Source organism: Chanodichthys erythropterus, chromosome 3, assembly GCF_024489055.1.
Source record: "Chanodichthys erythropterus isolate Z2021 chromosome 3, ASM2448905v1, whole genome shotgun sequence".
NCBI classification, from domain to species: Eukaryota; Metazoa; Chordata; class Actinopteri; order Cypriniformes; family Xenocyprididae; genus Chanodichthys; species Chanodichthys erythropterus.
This window is the reverse complement of record NC_090223.1, coordinates 16,422,599-16,440,721: the sequence shown is the minus strand read 5'-3', so window position 1 is coordinate 16,440,721 and position 18,123 is coordinate 16,422,599. Positions and strand designations below refer to the sequence as shown.

Sequence of the window (18,123 nt, the reverse complement as noted above, 5' to 3'; positions counted from 1 at the left end):
ACAAAGTTCGCACAGCTAATATAACCCTCATATGGATCTTTACCAAATGTTCATCATGCATGCTGCATGCATACATCGATTCATGTAAGTATAGTATTTATTTGGATGTTTACATTTAATTCTGAATGAGTTTGAGGCTGTGCTCCATGGCTAACAGCTAATGCTACACTGTCAGAGAGAATCATAAAGAATGAAGATGTGTTTATGAATTATACAGACTAATATACAAATATCACTAAAAATATCATGTTATCATAGATCATGTCAGTTATTATTGCTCCATCTGCCATTTTTCACTGTTGTCCTTGCTTACTTACTTAGTCTGATGATTCAGCTGTGCACAGATCCAGACGTTAATACTGCCTTGTCTAATGCATTGAATGGGCTGGCATTATGCAAATATTGGGGCGTACATATTAATGATCCCTGCTGTTGCGTCACAGTTGAGATTTGCCTGTTTTCCAGAGGTCTTTTAAACAAATGAGATTTACATAAGAAGGAGGAAACAATGGAGTTTGAGACTCACTGTATGACATTTCCATGTACTGAACTCTTGTTATTCAACTATGCCGAGGTAAATTCAATTTTCCATTCGAGGGCACCTTTAACATTCAAATTCTGGGCTCAACTGCTTTTCAGTACATAGTATGGTTTATTAGTATAATGTTTACTGAGTTTGGTCTATTAATATCTAAGTACATTAAGCCACGCTAGTGTTTTAAAAAGTCCTGAAAATGGCGCTCTGTTTCAGATCTGTTTTCCACGCTGATCAGTTTATGGAGATAGTTCATAACACAGTCAGCGTTCACCGTTCTAATTTGTTTTTAGCTGTGTAATATAAATTTTAATATCCACCTCCACTATTTCCCAGTCTCTACTGTACTGTAGGTGACCTAAAGTCCCAAAACGCATTGCATTGCTGACTTCACGTTCCCGGACTCTATTGTAATCGTTTAGCTAGCTAGCAAAGTTCAGCTGCAGTCTGTTAAGCTGTAGCAATAACAATGCTAGTGATATAATGTCGATTAGTCGTATGTTAAGGACTGCCATGGCATTTGTATTATGGATTAAATCAACATCAGAGACCTGCCATCACAGCCAGTATACTGGCCCAGATCTACCACTGTCCTACCATTGTGTCTCAAAAAGGCAGGTGCAAGTGGATGTGTATTGTTGGGGTAAAGTGCACCAAATGTGATGTGTACCTGTGCCTCACCTGCTTTTTGAAATTTTCGTATGGAAAAAAGGTGAAGTTTCAAGGATTATGGGGGGTTCATGTTCATAACCTTCCTCTCATAAGATTGCGTAATGTTGAATTTTCATGAACTACAATGTTTTTGGTTTTATGTCAATGTTTTATGATACATGATGAACAGTATTAGATTTGTTTTTAACTGTATAAATTTGCAATTTAAATAATATTCATGAAAAATGTAATGAAATATAAAGCATTATTCAGCAAAATAAATAAATAAATAAATAAAATAAGTATAAGGTGTTGTTTATAATTACTGCTAAAGCTTATAATAGCACCAATTAATTCAAAACAAACAACATTTCTGAGGAAAAATATTAAACGTATACCCTTACAGTTATTTCCACTATTGTACGTTGTTGCCGTATGATATTATTTATATCATAAAGTACCTTAAAATAATATATTTTTTACAATATATATATATATATATATATATATATATATATATATATATTACAGCACTTCATCATAATGCGTGTGGAGGGTTAAATAGTTTTTTAATTTCACTAAACATTTTCAGTTAGTTTTGTGAACATTTTTATTAAACATAGACCTTTATTTTCATTCCAAGGATTATTTATGGTATTGGTGGTACACTTTGTAAATGTAAGGAACTAATTTAGAACTAACTTTTGCAAATGGTGTGGTGAGACGTACATGCTCTTGCAGATTCGCCTCGCATTTGTGCATCTTCGGATGCTGAGCCAAGCAGAAAGTTACAAAAGTTGTTGTGCACCCCGCCCATGCGAAATGGGTTCGCGCACACTCAATGAACACTTCCACCAACACCACAAATGATCATTTTTGTTGCGCGCACCCAGGCAAACTTGCGGACGCGTGGAGTATAAATCAGGCTTCAGCTTCACCACAACCTGCGCGCTAATCGCTGCAAAAGTGTTTATTTTGCAGCATTGAGTATTGTAGCCACAGGCATTACTGTTGAAAATAATGGCCAATCAGAGGTGTTTAAGTTAGGCTTGAAATACACTGTGTGATTTCTGTTCTGTGCGATTTCAGTAAGGTTACCAACTCACACTGTACGAGTAGATCACATGCAAAGTAAAGCCAAAGCTCATGATTTATGTGCTCACACTATACAGTCCGATCGTTGAGCTGCGACTTGCTGCTCACATTGTACGTGTGGAATATGTGCCATAAACTCATCTATCCAGAGATATTGTCAAAAGCATTAGCTATCAATATCAAGAAGATTTAGCATTTCCAATGAATTAAATTATTATTATTATTACTATTATTGTATCAATATTATTATTAGGGTAGGGCTACTTTTATTACTAAATTAATATTGCAATTCATTTGCAATAATTTCACCACATCGCTTCACCACATGACCAACGCACTGCACAACATAAGATTACATAGATTAGCTTACTCCTCAGTGAAAATGTTTTAAAAACATATAGGTCAATTATAGCCACTTTACTTAAAGCCTTTTCAAAAATAATTGTAACCAAATTTAAAATGCATTATAATATTCAAAGATTCCTTGTTACATCTGAAATTGTCTGTTTGTCATGTTATAATGTTGTAAATATACTTTATAAAGCTTTATTACAATGTATTATAACTGGTTACAGTTATTAATGAAACTATACAATGCATTATAATGTGCATTACAAGACACAATTAAAATACTTTTATACATAAAAGGTTTAAGTAAAGTGATCCCGACTGGTGATTATTATATTCAGGGGAGAAACTGTACATTTGTTGAGTGAGGGGTTTCTTCATCAAAAAAAACAAAAAACAAACAAAAAAAAACCTTATAAACTTTCATGTCATTTTTAAACACATTCTATTAAACATGAACACATCTTCAAAAGAGGACGAATTAAATGGTATAGTGGAAGTCAAAAATGACCACAGTTTCCTGTGTTTCAAATTCAGATCAACATTTGCAACCCTTCAGTTCCTCAAAAGGCACTTTTTCCTACACAAAACTGTAAAAAAGTGCATGTGTGCAAAGAGCATCAGGCAAAAACACACTATAAAATTACTAACAAAAACAATTTCTAACGTGGAACGAGGCACATAAAGCACAATACACAGTTAATAATTCACAGTTCTGGTGTGAGAATAAAGTGCAAGACTGAATTATGTTATAATGTACGTCATTCAACTTTCCAGAATGACTTGTGTAAAGATTATGCCTAAAACTTGGTTACGGTGCAAGTCATGGTTGTGAACATGAAACACATAAGATATTTCTGAATATAATTACAATAAGATATTAAATATTGCAATCTACAATAATAAAATAATCTGCGAAACCTATGAACACACATTCCCAAAAAAAACTACATACATCTAAATTTAACTGACATCTCAGTTTAGTTTAAATAGCTGGAGAAGGAGCTGAATCTGACGGTGACGCCCTAAACTTTACTATGTTTAAAAGCTTCACAACTGAAACAATCATCATCATCGTTGACTGGACAGCAGATCTGAGTAATCCTCATCAGAAAGGAAAAGGGCGAGGTGTTGCTGTAATTTATAGTAATATTTATAGTATCAGCCAGAAGTCTTTCAAATATAATTCCTTCGAAGTGATGGTGCTTTACGTAACATTATGTAAGTTGACATTTGTGCTGGTTACTGTATACAGGCCACCAGGACACAATACAGACTTTATCAAAGAATTTGCTGATTTTCTATCGCAGTTATAAAGTCCTTGTTGTTGATGGGCCGTATCCAGTTGAGACCGAGGACCGGTACCCTGACACGACCACAACGCAGCCCTGAAGTATCAGCAGAGATCGAATCAACTAGATCATTCATTGGGAAGGCCTCATCAACACGACAGCCAGTAGCACAATTCCTCAGCAAACCGTCCATACCGGCGTGATGCAAAAAACCACACGACTGGGCTAGTTTTGTTTTTGAAAACCTGGCAACCCTGTGTGGCAAGCCCATGTTGAGAAGAGGAAGAGTTTCTGTAGTAGCTTTGTTATTATGTCTTCGATCTATGCGAGTTCAATGTCGGAGTCACAAAAAAGGTTGTCCTGAGAGATGGAGCAGTTCCCACTTTAAAAGCAGAAGCTGTTTATAGGCTGTTTATAGGTTTGTGTTTTCCATTACTAGTTTCTATTGCTTTTTTTGCAACACAGTTGCCATTTATCAAATTGCTAATTTAAATGTATCTGACAAACACATTGTGCCAGCCATAAGGAAGCATGTCACCTCCAGCACCATGGAAAGCACCATCAGAGCCACCCAGTGATGTTCAGGCCCAGTTATAGCTCCTCCAACACAGGTGTGCTCAGTTTCCCTTCTAACAGGGAGCCTCAGCTGCAGGCTGTTGGGCCTAATCAGCAGCCACATAAAAAGAGAACAACGAAGTCACAGGTGAGCAGACACAGTGTGCGGAATGTGCCCCAGCCCAGGCATTGGACCAGTGCTAACCAGGACGAGCTTGTGAGGGAAGAAAGAAGAAGAAATGCCTGAGTTGCAGTTTCTCCACATTCCCCTCTTCTACAACATTTGAAAAAATAAAGAAAGTTTAAGTTTTGATGCACTGAAATTCTGCCTGGTGGATTGTTTGCGTTGACCTGTTGAGTTTAACTTCCCTATCTTGAATGTGAAGGTTACAACATACCAACTTTTTTTTTATCTCACCAGTGAACTTCAAATGTTGGTGTTTGTTGCCCTTTATGTGATCGGTGTAAATTATTCTTTGATAAGAGCTCTTATGTGTTGTTTATCCACATGCTCGTTTGGCAATGCTAGACATGGTTCTGTGTAAACGTGGTCTTTACTGTGGTAAAAACATGGTTAAACTTTGGAATGTGCTCATAGTTCTGGTGACAGATATTTGGCTACACTAGTTCTGCAAAGACAATGGTGCTATACAGTCAGAACCAGAGACACCAGCAGATCACTCACCTTTCCATTGAGACTGGAAACTTCTGCAGAACAAACACACCATTAATCATCAAGCAATCAATCAATCAATCAATCAATCAATCAATGATTTGAAATCAGACCTTCAGAAAGCAGACGTCATTGTCTTCATCTCCTCCATGTCTCTGATTGTGTGTGAAAGAGCTGAGATGTGTCTGTTCATCTCCTCCAGCTTCTCCTTCATCATCTGCTTCTTCTGCTCCTCTTCCTCCCTCAGTGCAGTGATTGTAGCTTCTTCTTCATCTCTGAGAAACTGATGAAGCTTCTCAAACTGCTGTTTAATCTGACGCTCTGTGCGATCAGCTTGAGACTGAAATCAAATCACATTCACTTCAATCATAAAATTAAACATTCATCTGCATTATTTATCCACAAAGACAAAGCAAAACTCAATTTTTTAATATTGTTTTCTTTAAACCTCAATAAATCACTAATTAAACTTAATTTAATTTTCAAATGGACAACTAAAACCTACAGAAGAACAAATGTTTCAGTTGTTTCAAGCACTGATATAATTTAAATTTATTTTTTTCCAAGCACATTTTACCAATTCCAATCCACATCAATCTTAATAACTACTATTAATATTGTTTTTAATCATTTATAAGTGATATATAATTGTTCATGAAGGCTGGAAATGAAAAATGCCCTATATTCAGGTGTGCAGAATTATTAGGCAGGGTTTCTTTTACAGATAAAATGAGCCAAAAAAGAGATTTAACTCAGACTGAAAAGTCAAAAATTATTAAATACTCATGAGAAGGAGGCAATACTAATGTAATACTAGAAATTGCAAAGTTAAAGCATGACCATTGGACAGTGAAATGCTCATTGGGTCAGCGGGGCCATACAAAAAAAAAAAAAAAAATATATATATATATATATATATATATATATATATATATATATATATATATATATATATATATACCCACAGTTCTGTCTGGTTCTCGAATCTGATTGGCTGATAGCCATGCGATATTTCAGTGATAACAGCACTCCTACTGCCTTTTCACCGTTTGTATCACTCCGTTTGAAGTGACCGTCATGGCGGCCGATCAAATCAACCGTATTTTTTTTTACAAATACACAAACTGTAGTTTTAATAGATTTTTAGGCGAGAATGTAGTTGTTTAGATGTGAATTATGTGACTTATATTTAATAATAGCGCCTATTTTACAATTTGTTTTGATGTTCTCGGAGATGTGAGCTCCAGGGCGTCAGCAGCCATTCAGAGCTTGTGTAACCGCCAACAACAGCTTAATCTCGGCCAGTGCTTCGGAGATTTACCGCTGGCTCTTATAGTGGTTAAACATGAGACATAATTCAATTTGAGTACATTAAACGAGCAATCTTTGGTCTTATTAATCTATTATTTGTTCCACAGCAAGTCGAATTGTGCTATGTTTAATGTGATAATAATTACTTTATTTATATAGCATAGCATATTGGCTACAACTAACTTAGACGGGACATATCAGACGAAGACTCTTCTCCACTTCATCTTCTTGCTCCCTTTAAATACATAGACATAGTGTTTTGAGTAAAGAAAACGCTTAACAATTATTTTTTTCAAACATCAGATCTTTATTTACCTTTGCGTTGCATAGACGAGATGACCAAACTGCGTGCGCACTTCAAGAGGTTTGACTGACAGTTTGAGGATCCAAAGGAGTTACAAGGTTTTGGTACAATCTCTTTAAAATCCTTTTCCACATACAAGCGTAAAGGGTGACCTATATCATTGTTTTTTGTTTTGTTTTGATTTTAATAATAAAACAAAAATGAGGAAATATATAAAGATACAAGGTGAAGCATTTATTTATTGTTTTTTTGTCCAAATATGTCCATTAGTGCATAATATGGATTGAGTGAAAGTTACATTAATACGCCATTAGATGGTGGCAACACTTTACAGGTGAATGAGTCAGCGAGTCACAAGAGACTTTTAAATTGAAAGGAACTTTTGCAAAGGAAGTTGTTTTAGCACTGTGTTGTGTTGTTCTCCCGTAGCTGTAAAAAGGACAAATACAAGATCGCTTTCCTCAGCGGACATTTAAACAGACTTTTATAATGGATTTAATATTATGGACATCGACTTGAAGAATGAATGTAATGCAATATATCAGACACAGGTAATAGCCTACTCTCTCTCTCTCTCTCTCTCTCTCTCGCGCTCTAATACTGTACAAAATTCAATGCGTTTCAATGAAACGACTCAACGTTCCTTCGTTACTAGTTCTGAAGTGACGTTTTAGAGTTAGCAACGGTGGCTTGTTTCAACTGACAACTTGAGTTTTGAAACGTTCCTTCGTTACTAGTTCTGAAGTGACGTTTTAGAATTAGTAACAGAGGCTCGGTCCAACTGTCAACTTAAGATATGAATCCGTGGCGGAAGGAAGTAGTGCTGCACAAAAGAGGTTTTTAAAGACGATATGGCTGATATACAGCCATATCGCACGGCTACGAGTGTGATATTGCTCATATATATATATATAAATTATTAAATACTAGGAGGAGCTCAATACAGGACTGAAGTCCTTAAGAGTAACTTCAACACAAAGAAAACATTAAAGGAGAAAACACAGAAAATGAGGGTAGGTATATCTTTTGGGCCTTTCAGACTTTCTCACTGTGTAAACTGCAGATCTCCTCTGATGAGAAAACAAAGTTCTTCTACAGATACATTTAGTGAATCCATTTTTACTTTTTGAGCTCCAACAATCTAAACTTTACTTTATGAATGGCAGACAGAAATGAGAAAGTCACTCTCTTCCGGGTAAGAACTCCTTTCTGCTTCAAGTCCACCACTGTTATCACTTTATTAAGAAACATCCTGAGCACCAAACCAGAGTCATTTGACCTACTACAGTTTGTGTACAGGACAAACAGATCCACAGAAGATGATATTTTTAATTTATCATTCACAAAATTCAAACCCACTTGAAAAAAAGGACAGTTGTACCTGATTACTTTTTATTGACGTGACAGTATTTTCAGAATACTTGATGCACTCAAAAAATACAATGTTGGATTTCCGTAAAGAAGCGGCTCCACAGAAGTTATAAGAACTGAATTAAGTACTATATCACTGTAACAGTTCGGATATAAGGAGGGAAGAGGACAGGGTCGGCAGGTGACTACTGGATGTTTATTTTTTTATCAAACAATAATATAACAGAACAGTGTGCAGGCAGCCTCATAACACAGGACGAGCAGCGCCCCCTGCTGGCCTAACACCTCTTCCAGCAGTAACCTGCGGGGTTTAATAAAACAAGCTGACCAAATAAGCAGGCTTATTTCAGTTAGTCTGACTCATTGTCAAATGATTTGGTTTTGTAAAGCAAATTTAACATAAATTAAGCTCAGTCCAGCAATTTATGCTGGGAAACTATCCTGATCCAGGGCAGGCTAACTGTCAAGATAAGCTGATTGTTCTAACACTGACTCTCTCACATATAAATAACTAACAGACTTAATTAACCACTGTCGGTACAAAAATATACAGAAAATGCAACTTAATTAATAAATGAAATAAATTACATCCAATTGTATTTAATGTATTGTGCTCAAGATTGTATTAGATAGATAGATAGATAGATAGATAGATAGATAGATAGATAGATAGATAGATAGATAGATAGATAGATAGATAGATAGATAGATAGATGACTTACCTGTGGGATTGAAAGGGGTAAAGGTGCAAGATAAAAGACACATTCACAAAATGTATTTTAATAGCAATAAACCCAATGATATACTGGACACATTTGCTGGTAGTTTAATGTAAAATTTAATTTTTTGGGTCACCCTTGTGCTTCAATTCAGGAGAAGAGAAGACCCAAAAACATTGATGATGCTGCATGTTGCTTTATTTAACAGGTGGTGACTGCAGTTGCTGATGCAGTGAAAATCTCTTTATTTAAAATATTTTTAGTGGAATCAAATGAAATAAGTTCACAGTAATAATATGGTCTCATTATTAGCATATTATATTAGTTTATACATTTAAATGGCAGTCTGACAATTTCAGGCAGTCTATCTGTGTGGTACCTTTACAGTACTGCAGATTACAGTTAATAATTAAAAGCCTGGTAAGGTATAACAGTGTCCAAACCACAGCACTTCTTAATTAAAATATACATTACATAACAAATAATAATAATAGTTATAATAACAGAAAACCCAATAATAAAATTAATTAAAGGTGTATTGGTACTGATATCCATGGATGCCACTGCACAGTTCAGGTCACTTCTTGTTCCAGAGCTGTGCAATATGAACACAGTGTCACACCAGAGATCCTTCTGACCTTTTCTTGTGTTGACAGCAACGACTTTGAACTTCTCATATGGAGGAATCAGCACCTCTTTCTCAGAAGGTAATATAGAGTAATGTGACACATCAGCACCTTCACAAGTTTTGATTTTAAAACAAGATTTAGTTCCAAAACCTAGTGCTACACTTTGATATAAAGAGGAGGATGTAAATGATCCAAAACGAACATCTTTGTTCAGAACATTCTTATCAAATTCCTCTATAGTGCCACGATACGTGAAATAGCATCTATTTTGTGTTTTCTTCAGAATCTGTATCGCATCTGTTAACAGAAAGTGAAGTGAATACCATTTAAATGTCTTGTCTTTGTATTTTTGTTTCTGACTACGAACATCATTATTGAAAAATTCATACAGTGGACTTGAATGTGTGTAAACATAAGCAGCAACTGAATGATTTTTTGACAAGTTATCTTCTGGTGTTTTGGCTTCATGGACACCCTCTTCCCAAAGTTTTGCAAATTCATGTTCAGACTGAGATTTTTCTTTCTCTAGAAGTTTTGTCTCCACCAGGTGTTTCATGTTCTCTACACAACCCTTATACTGATCATCAACAGAATTTGGTGCCATATCCAATGGAAATATCTGTCCTGCAGATCCTCTGTGATCCTACAGCAACAGAAATCATAATGATCACATAATCAGTATTCATGCCTGTACTAATTATACTAGAGCACAAGCTTACCTGTCCTAAAGCAGCAAAAATGAGAAGAAGAGCTTCAGTGATCAGCAGCATCTTGATTTAGCCAAATTCACAAATGAAATAGTTGATATAGAAGAACAGATGCTGAAAGAAAAGCAGAAGTACAACAGCATTTCATAAAGACTGGTATCCCAGACAGCAACATATTGTGGCCCAGATCCGGCGCACATCTGGTACATGATGTGGGCCGATACGATGTTGCTCTCAGGAATATATTTTTAAAACCTTAAACAATATTCCATGAGAAACTGTTGAGCCATTTTTAATAATTTACATGTGGATTATGTTTTTTATAATGTCAACAGAACTGAATAGAGTCCTTACCTTGTCTATTCTCTAGAAACACAGAAAATCATGCAAACTTCAGTGTTCAGTACAAGGTCCAATGAAATCTTCTGAATTTTCTCTGTGTTGGAAAAATATCACGGGATTCTCTGTTGTCACTGTTCAACAAAGAGAATTTCTCAGATCTGCTGTCCAGTGAGCGATGATGATGATTGTTTCAGTTGTGAAACTTTAAAACATAGTAAAGTTTAGGGCGTCACCGTCAGATTCAGCTCCTCCTCCAGCTATTTAAACTAAACTGAGATGTCAGTTAAATTTAGATCTATGTAGATTTGTGGGAATGTGTGTTCATAGGTTTCGCAGATTATTTCTTTTTTTTTTTTTAAATATGTTGAACAAATTATTTTATTATTGTAGAATGCAATTTTTAATATCATCGTATTGTAATTATGTTCATAAACATCTTATGTGTTTCATGTTCACAACCATGACTTGCACCATAACCAAGTTTTAGGCATAACCATTGCACAAGTCAGTCTTTACTCAACTACAAGTCTTTCACAAGTCATTCTGGGAAGTTGAATGACGTTCATTATAACCTATTTAGAATTCAGTCTTGCACTTTATTCTCACAGTTTTGTGTAGGAAAAAGAGGCATTTGAGAAGCTGCAGAGTTGCAAATGCTGATCTGAATTTGAAATATTTAGGAAACTGTGGTCAGAAGCTTCACTTGTACATTTTATGGTGACTTCTGCTATTTAACTCATCCTCTTTTGAAGATGTGTTGATATTTAATGGGACGTTTAAAACTGACATTAAAGACTATATTTGTTGGAGTGTTTATATCTTCTGCACATTGAGTTTTATCTATCTATCTATTTATTATATATATATATATATATATATATATATATATATATATATATATATATATATATATATATATACAGTACAGTCCAAAAGTTTGGAAACACTAAGATTTTTAATGTTTTTAAAAGAAGTTTCGTCTGCTCACCAAGGCTACATTTATTTAATTAAAAATACAGTAAAAAAACAGTAATATTGTGAAATATTATTACAATTTAAAATAACGATGTACTATTTAAATATATTTGACAAAGTAATTTATTCCTGTGATCAAAGCTGAATTTTCAGCATCATTACTCCAGTCTTTAGTGTCACATGATCCTTCAGAAATCATTCTAATATGCTGATCTGCTGCTCAAGAAACATTTATGATTATTTTCAATGTTGAAAACAGTTGTGTACTTTTTATTTTTCAGGATTCCTTGATGAATAGAAAGTTCAAAAGAACAGCATTTTGTCACGTGAAAAGAAGACTGGATGCAATAGCAAGTTAATCACTTTAATAGTGCTTCACGCCAGGATAGTCAGATATAAACACACAATAAAGTCACAACACAGACAGCAGGAGAGATGGTAACACAGGGACTGGATGGGCGATGGTGTCCATGGTGAGAATCCGTGAGATCAGATGAGCAAGGTAAATCCAGAACGAGTATCCAGGGGAGCAGACAGGAAACAGCAACGAGAACTCCAACTCCAGGAAACAAGAAACACGGAAACACAAAACACCAGGACTCCAAAACAACGATCTGACAAACATGAGACGAAAGACAAGGCATAAAATAGGCAAGATCTAATGACCCACAGCTGCCGCTGATCAGTAATCAGCGGCGACGCCCACACAACAATCAGGTGACACACCCCACAACCCACACACAGACAACAGAGACGCGTCTACGAGACGCGGCGGTGGAGGAACCGGAGCAGGCGGATTAAGTGGTGAATGAAAAACTGGTTTGATTTTGGACACATGGAAGGCGGGATGAATCCTCCTGTACGCCGGAGGCAATTTGAGGCGGACTGCCACTGGACTAATGATCTTAGTGACAGTAAACGGGCCAATGAATTTGGGAGCAAGCTTATTAGCCACGGAGCGGAGCGGAATGTTCTTAGTAGAAAGCCACACTTTTTGACCAACGACGTATACGGGTGGCTTTGACCGGTGGCGATCGGTCTTAGCCTTGGTGCGCGCCCTCACTTGCAACAGAGTCTCGCGGGCTCTGTTCCAAGTGCGATGGCACCTCTGGACAAAGGCGTGGGCAGAGGGAACCGCAACTTCGGACTCCAGACTGGGAAACACAGGTGGCTGGTAACCTAGGCTACATTCAAACGGAGAAAGGCCCGTAGAAGACACTGGTAACGAGTTGTGAGCGTACTCAATCATAGAGAGTTGTTGGCTCCAGGAGGAAAGATTCTTGGACGCCAAACAACGCAACATTCGCTCTAAATCCTGGTTGGCTCTCTCGGTCTGACCATTGGTCTGGGGATGGAACCCAGAAGAAAGACTAACCGTCGCCCCCAGTAACTTACAAAACTCTTGCCAGAATTTGGACACAAATTGGGGACCCCTGTCAGAAACCACATCCACCGGGAGGCCATGTAGCCGGAAGACATGATCAATGACAGTAACCGCTGTCTCCTTAGCAGAGGGTAATTTGGCCAAGGGTATAAAATGGGTCACCTTCGAGAACCGGTCCACAATGGTCATAACAACCGTGTACCCTTGGGAGGGTGGGAGGGCGGTCACAAAATCTAGCGCGATATGGGACCAGGGTCTCGAAGGGACAGACAGCGGTTGGAGTAACCTATCTGGAGGGCGGTTGGAAGTCTTACCAGTAGCACAGACCGAGCAAGCCAAAACAAAATCGCGAATGTCGTGAGCCATACCTGGCCACCAGAATCGTTGCTTGACCAAAAATCTGGTTCGATTAACCCCTGGATGGCAAGCCACGTTAGAACAATGACCCCACTTGATGACGCAGGACCTTAACTCATCCGGCACAAACAAACGGTTTGGTGGGCATGCTAGGACCTTCGATTCGATCTCCCATGTAAGAGTGGAGACCACTAATGTCTCGGGAAGAATACACTCTGGAGTAGACGGGCGTTCGGAGGGATCAAATATGCGAGAAAGAGAATCAGGCTTGATGTTCTTGGAGCCCGGGCGGTAAGAAAGAGTAAAATCAAAATGACCGAAAAAAAGTGCCCACCGAGCCTGCCTGGAATTGAGTCTTTAAGCCGATCGTATATACTCTAAATTCTTATGATCAGTCCAAATGATAAAGGGTACCCCTGAACCCTCTAGCCAGTGACGCCACTCTTCCAACGCTAATTTGACTGCCAACAACTCTCTGTTACCAATATCATAATTGCGTTCAGCGGGAGACAAACGATGAGAATAATACGCGCAAGGGTGCATATTGTTATCTGAGGGAGAACGCTGGGAGAGAACTGCACCTACCCCCACCTCTGACGCGTCGACCTCCACCACGAACTGACGCAAAGGATCGGGCTATCAGAATGGGGGCCGAAACGAAGGGGCCCTTCAGTTTAGCGAATGCAGCCTCGGCTGCATCTGACCACCTGAAGGTCGTTCTGGAGGAGGTCAAAGCGGTCAGAGGTGCGGCTAGTTGGCTGAAATTGCGAATAAAACGCCGGTAAAAATTGGCGAACCCCAGAAACCGCTGTAGGGCCTTACGGGAATCTGGACTTGGCCAATCCACCACAGCCTTAACCTTGTCAGGATCCATGCGATGTACCCTAGGAAAGAAACAGATTGTGCATGAAATTCGCATTTCTCCGCCTTGACAAAAAGCCCATTCTCTAGCAGCCGCTGAAGCACTCGTCTGACGTGTTGAACATGCTCCTGGAGAGACGATGAAAAAAATCAATATGTCGTCCAGGTAGACATATATGAACTGGTCAACCATGTCTCTCAACATGTCATTGACGAGTGCCTGGAAGACCGCGGGCGAGTTGGACAGCCCGAAGGGCATGACCAAGTATTCAAAGTGCCCTCTAGGGGTGTTAAAAGCGGTCTTCCACTCATCCCCCTCCCTGATGCGGACCAAATGATATGCGTTTCTTAAGTCCAATTTAGTGAAAATGGACGCTCCTTGCAACCTCTCGAAGGCTGAAGACATCAACGGCAAAGGATAAATATTCTTTACCGTGATGTTGTTCAGCTCCCGGTAATCAATACAAGGTCGCAAAGACCCGTCCTTCTTCCCCACAAAAAAGAACCCCGCCCCCGCTGGAGATGAGGAAGGGCGGATGAACTTGGCTGCCAGAGAATCAGAAATATATTTCTCCATGGCCTCCCTCTCGGGAACAGATAGAGAGTACAACTTGCCTTTAGGCGGAGACTTACCCGGAACTAAGTCTATTGCACAATCGTAGGGACGATGCGGAGGGAGAGAAGCAGCTCGGGACTTACTGAACACCTCCTTCAGGTCAAGGTACTCCTTAGGCACGTTACACAGATCCACCGCCTCATCCTGCAAAACAGAAACAGACACCGTGGGACAAGCAGATAATAGACAAGACTTGTGACACTGGGTGCTCCATTCAGTGATAGTTCCGAGTTGCCAGTCGATGCGAGGGTTGTGTTTGGTGAGCCAGGGGTGTCCAAGAACGACAGGTGCGTGAGGGGTGTCCATGAGGAGGAACTGTGCTTCTTCTGAATGGTTACCGGAAGTGACGAGGGTGATGGAATCCGTAGTGTGGGAGAGACTGGAAAGAGACTGTCCATTGAGTGCGTTGACTGAAATGGAGTGCTCAAGGGATGATGTAGGATTTCCATGTTGTCGTGCAAACGTGATGTCCATGAAACTGCCCTCCGCCCCAGAATCCAAAAGTGCGCTACAGGTGATGTCGTGTGTAGCCCATCTCAGTCTAACCAGGAGGAGGGTCGATGGCGAGGACTTCTCGGCGGAGATCCCGCCCGATAGTAGCCTCGAGTTTACTATCGGGCTTGGTCTTTTACCGGGCAGTTCTTGATGATGTGTCCCGATGTCCCGCAGTATAAGCAAAGACCAAGGGACCTCAGCCGCTCCTGCTCCTCCCGAGAAAGCCGAGCTCTCCCTACCTGCATGGGCTCAGGATCGGGTGCTGGGCTAACCGCATCCACCGGGCTGACAGGAAGACCGCTGTGCCTCTCTCCGGATTCCACTAGTGACTCCACTCGTCGGAGGCGAGAATCAACTCGAAGCGCCAGCTCAACAAGCCCGTTGAATGTCTCTGGAAGGTCCAACGTGTATATCTCCCGGTGGATACGATCAGCCAGCCCATGCAGGAACACGTCCCACTGCACCTCCTCGTTCCACCGACACTCTGCCGCGAGGGTGCGGAACTCGATGGCATAGTCAGCGACCGTGCGGTTGCCCTGCTTGAGAGCGGTGAGTTTGCGGGCGGCCTCTTTTCCCGCAACCGCACGGTCGAACACCCTCCTCATCTCGGCGGCAAGTGCCGTGAACGAGGAGCAGCACGTGTCCTGGTTTTCCCAAACCGCCATTTGTGTGGGTGATGGTGGGGGAACGGACGGTGGGGCTGGCGCAGTGGGAGCGTGAAGTTGTTGTAGCTGCTGGGAGAGCTTGGACACCTGTGTTACCAGCGCCTGGACGGCGCGTCCGGTGGATGAAAGACTCTCCTGCTGCTGGTCCATACGATTAACAGCGTGACTGATGAACTCCGTGAAAGCTGCTGAACTCGCTGCATCCATGGTAGGGTGTCAGATCGTTCTGTCACGTGAAAAGAAGACTGGATGCAATAGCAAGTTAATCACTTTAATAGTGCTTCACGCCAGGATAGTCAGATATAAACACACAATAAAGTCACAACACAGACAGCAGGAGAGATGGTAACACAGGGACTGGATGGGCGATGGTATCCGTGGTGAGTGGTGCTCCGTGGTGAGAATCCGTGAGATCAGATGAGCAAGGTAAATCCAGAACGAGTATCCAGGGGAACAGACAGGAAACAGCAACGAGAACTCCAACTCCAGGAAACAGGAAACAAGAAACACGAAACAACACCAGGACTCCAAAACAACGATCTGACAAACATGAGACGAAAGACAAGGCATAAAATAGGCAAGATCTAATGACCCACAGCTGCCGCTGATCAGTAATCAGCGGCGACGCCCACACAGAACAATCAGGTGACACAACCCACACACAGACAACAGAATGACACAGTGGATCTGCGAACCGTGACACATTTATCTGAAATACAAAGCTTCTGTAGCATTATACACTACCCTTCAAAAGTTTGGGGTCAGTAAGAATTTTTATTTTTATTTTTTTGAAAAGAAATTAAAGAAATGAATACTTTTATTCAGCAAGGATGCGTTAAGACATTTATAATGTTACAAAAGATTTGATTTCAGATAAACATTGTTCTTTTGAACTTTCTATTCATCAAATAATACTGAAAAAAAATATTGTACACAAATATTTTGTACAATTGTACACATTTCTTGAGCAGCAGATCAGCATATTAGAATGATTTCTGAAGGATCATGTGACACTGAAGACTGGGGGCTTGGGGGGTGTCAGAGGGCAGAGTTCAGTAGGGAAAAAGCTGTTCCTGAATCTGCTGGTCCTTGTCCGGAGGCTTCTGAATCGCCTTTGAGAGGGCAGGAGGATAAACAGCCCATGGTCAGGATGAGAGGAGTCCTTAAGAATGCTGCGAGCTCGACGAACACAGCGTTTTCTCTGTATGTCCTCAGTAGCTGATAGTGGTGTCCCTGTGATGCGTTGGGCAGTTTTCACCACCCTCTGCAGTGCCTTGCGGTCAGCAACTGAGCAGTTCCCATACCAGACTGTAATACAACGGGTCAGGATGCTTTCGATCACACTCCGGTAAAAATTCATCAGGATGGCTGGAGACAGCTTATTCTTCTTCAGTGTCCTGAGGAAGAAGAGGCATTGGTGGGCTTTCTTGACCAGGCTAGAGGTGTTTGTGGTCCACGACAGGTCCTCCGAGATGGTGGTTCCCAGGAACTTGAAGCTGGAAACACGTTCAACAACCCTCCCGTTAATGTGGATGGGGTCATGCATGCTTTCTTTCTTCTTCCTGAAGTCCACAATGAGCTCCTTTGTCTTGTTGGTGTTAAGGAGCAGGTTATTGTCAGTGCACCATGTGGCCAGGTACTGTACCTCCTCCTGTAGGCAGTCTCATCGTTGTCTCTGATGAGGCCAATCACTGTGGTGTCATCAGCAGACTTAATGATGGAGTTGGATCCATGCACAGGCTTGCAGTCGTGGGTGTAAAGGGAGTAAAGGAATGGGCTCACCACACAGCCCTGTGGTACGCCAGGAGCAGGTGTGGCCTGACCTAACATGCTGAGGTCTATTGGTCAGAAAGTCCATAATCCAGTTGCAGACGGAAGTGTTAATGTCCAGGTCTCTAAGTTTTGTGGACAACTTGGAGGGAATGACAGTGTTGAACGCTGAGCTACATACTAAGTCAACAAACAACATTCGTACATATGTGTTGTTATTGTCCAAGTGAGTACAGAGTGCAGCACTGTGCATACTGCATCCTCTGTGCTCCTGTTTTCACGGTAAGCAAATTGGTGTGGGTCCAGTGTGGGTGGGAGACAGTCTTTGAGGTGTGCTAGAACCAAACGCTCAAAGCACTTCATGATAATAGGTGTGAGTGCTACAGGACTGTAGTCATTCAGGCACATTGGGGAGGAGTGTTTTGGCACTGGCACAATGGATGTGGACTTAAAGCATGTTGGCACAGT

At 40.3% G+C, this 18,123-nt stretch overlaps 1 protein-coding gene across 1 annotated transcript; it reads right to left on the bottom strand.

Moving 5' to 3' along the window:
- Positions 1-8,227: 8,227 nt before the first annotated feature.
- LOC137008890 (NAD(P)(+)--arginine ADP-ribosyltransferase 2-like) lies at positions 8,228-10,703 on the bottom strand. The gene is made up of 3 exons (XM_067370662.1): positions 10,545-10,703; positions 10,203-10,304; positions 8,228-10,126 (listed from the first exon to the last, which is right to left on the bottom strand). Exons 2-3 carry the CDS (start codon positions 10,251-10,253, stop codon positions 9,257-9,259), a joined length of 921 nt encoding a protein of 306 aa, XP_067226763.1. The 5' UTR covers positions 10,254-10,304; positions 10,545-10,703; the 3' UTR covers positions 8,228-9,256.
- Positions 10,704-18,123: the final 7,420 nt, after the last annotated feature.

Coding starts and splice junctions, on each gene's coding strand:
- LOC137008890 (XM_067370662.1), bottom strand. CDS start 10,253: ATGCTGCTGATCACTGAAGCTCTTCTTCTCATTTTTGCTGCTTTAGGA. Junction 10,127..10,202: donor TTTTTGCTGCTTTAGGACAG/GTAAGCTTGTGC, acceptor CTGTTGCTGTAG/GATCACAGAGGATCTGCAGG.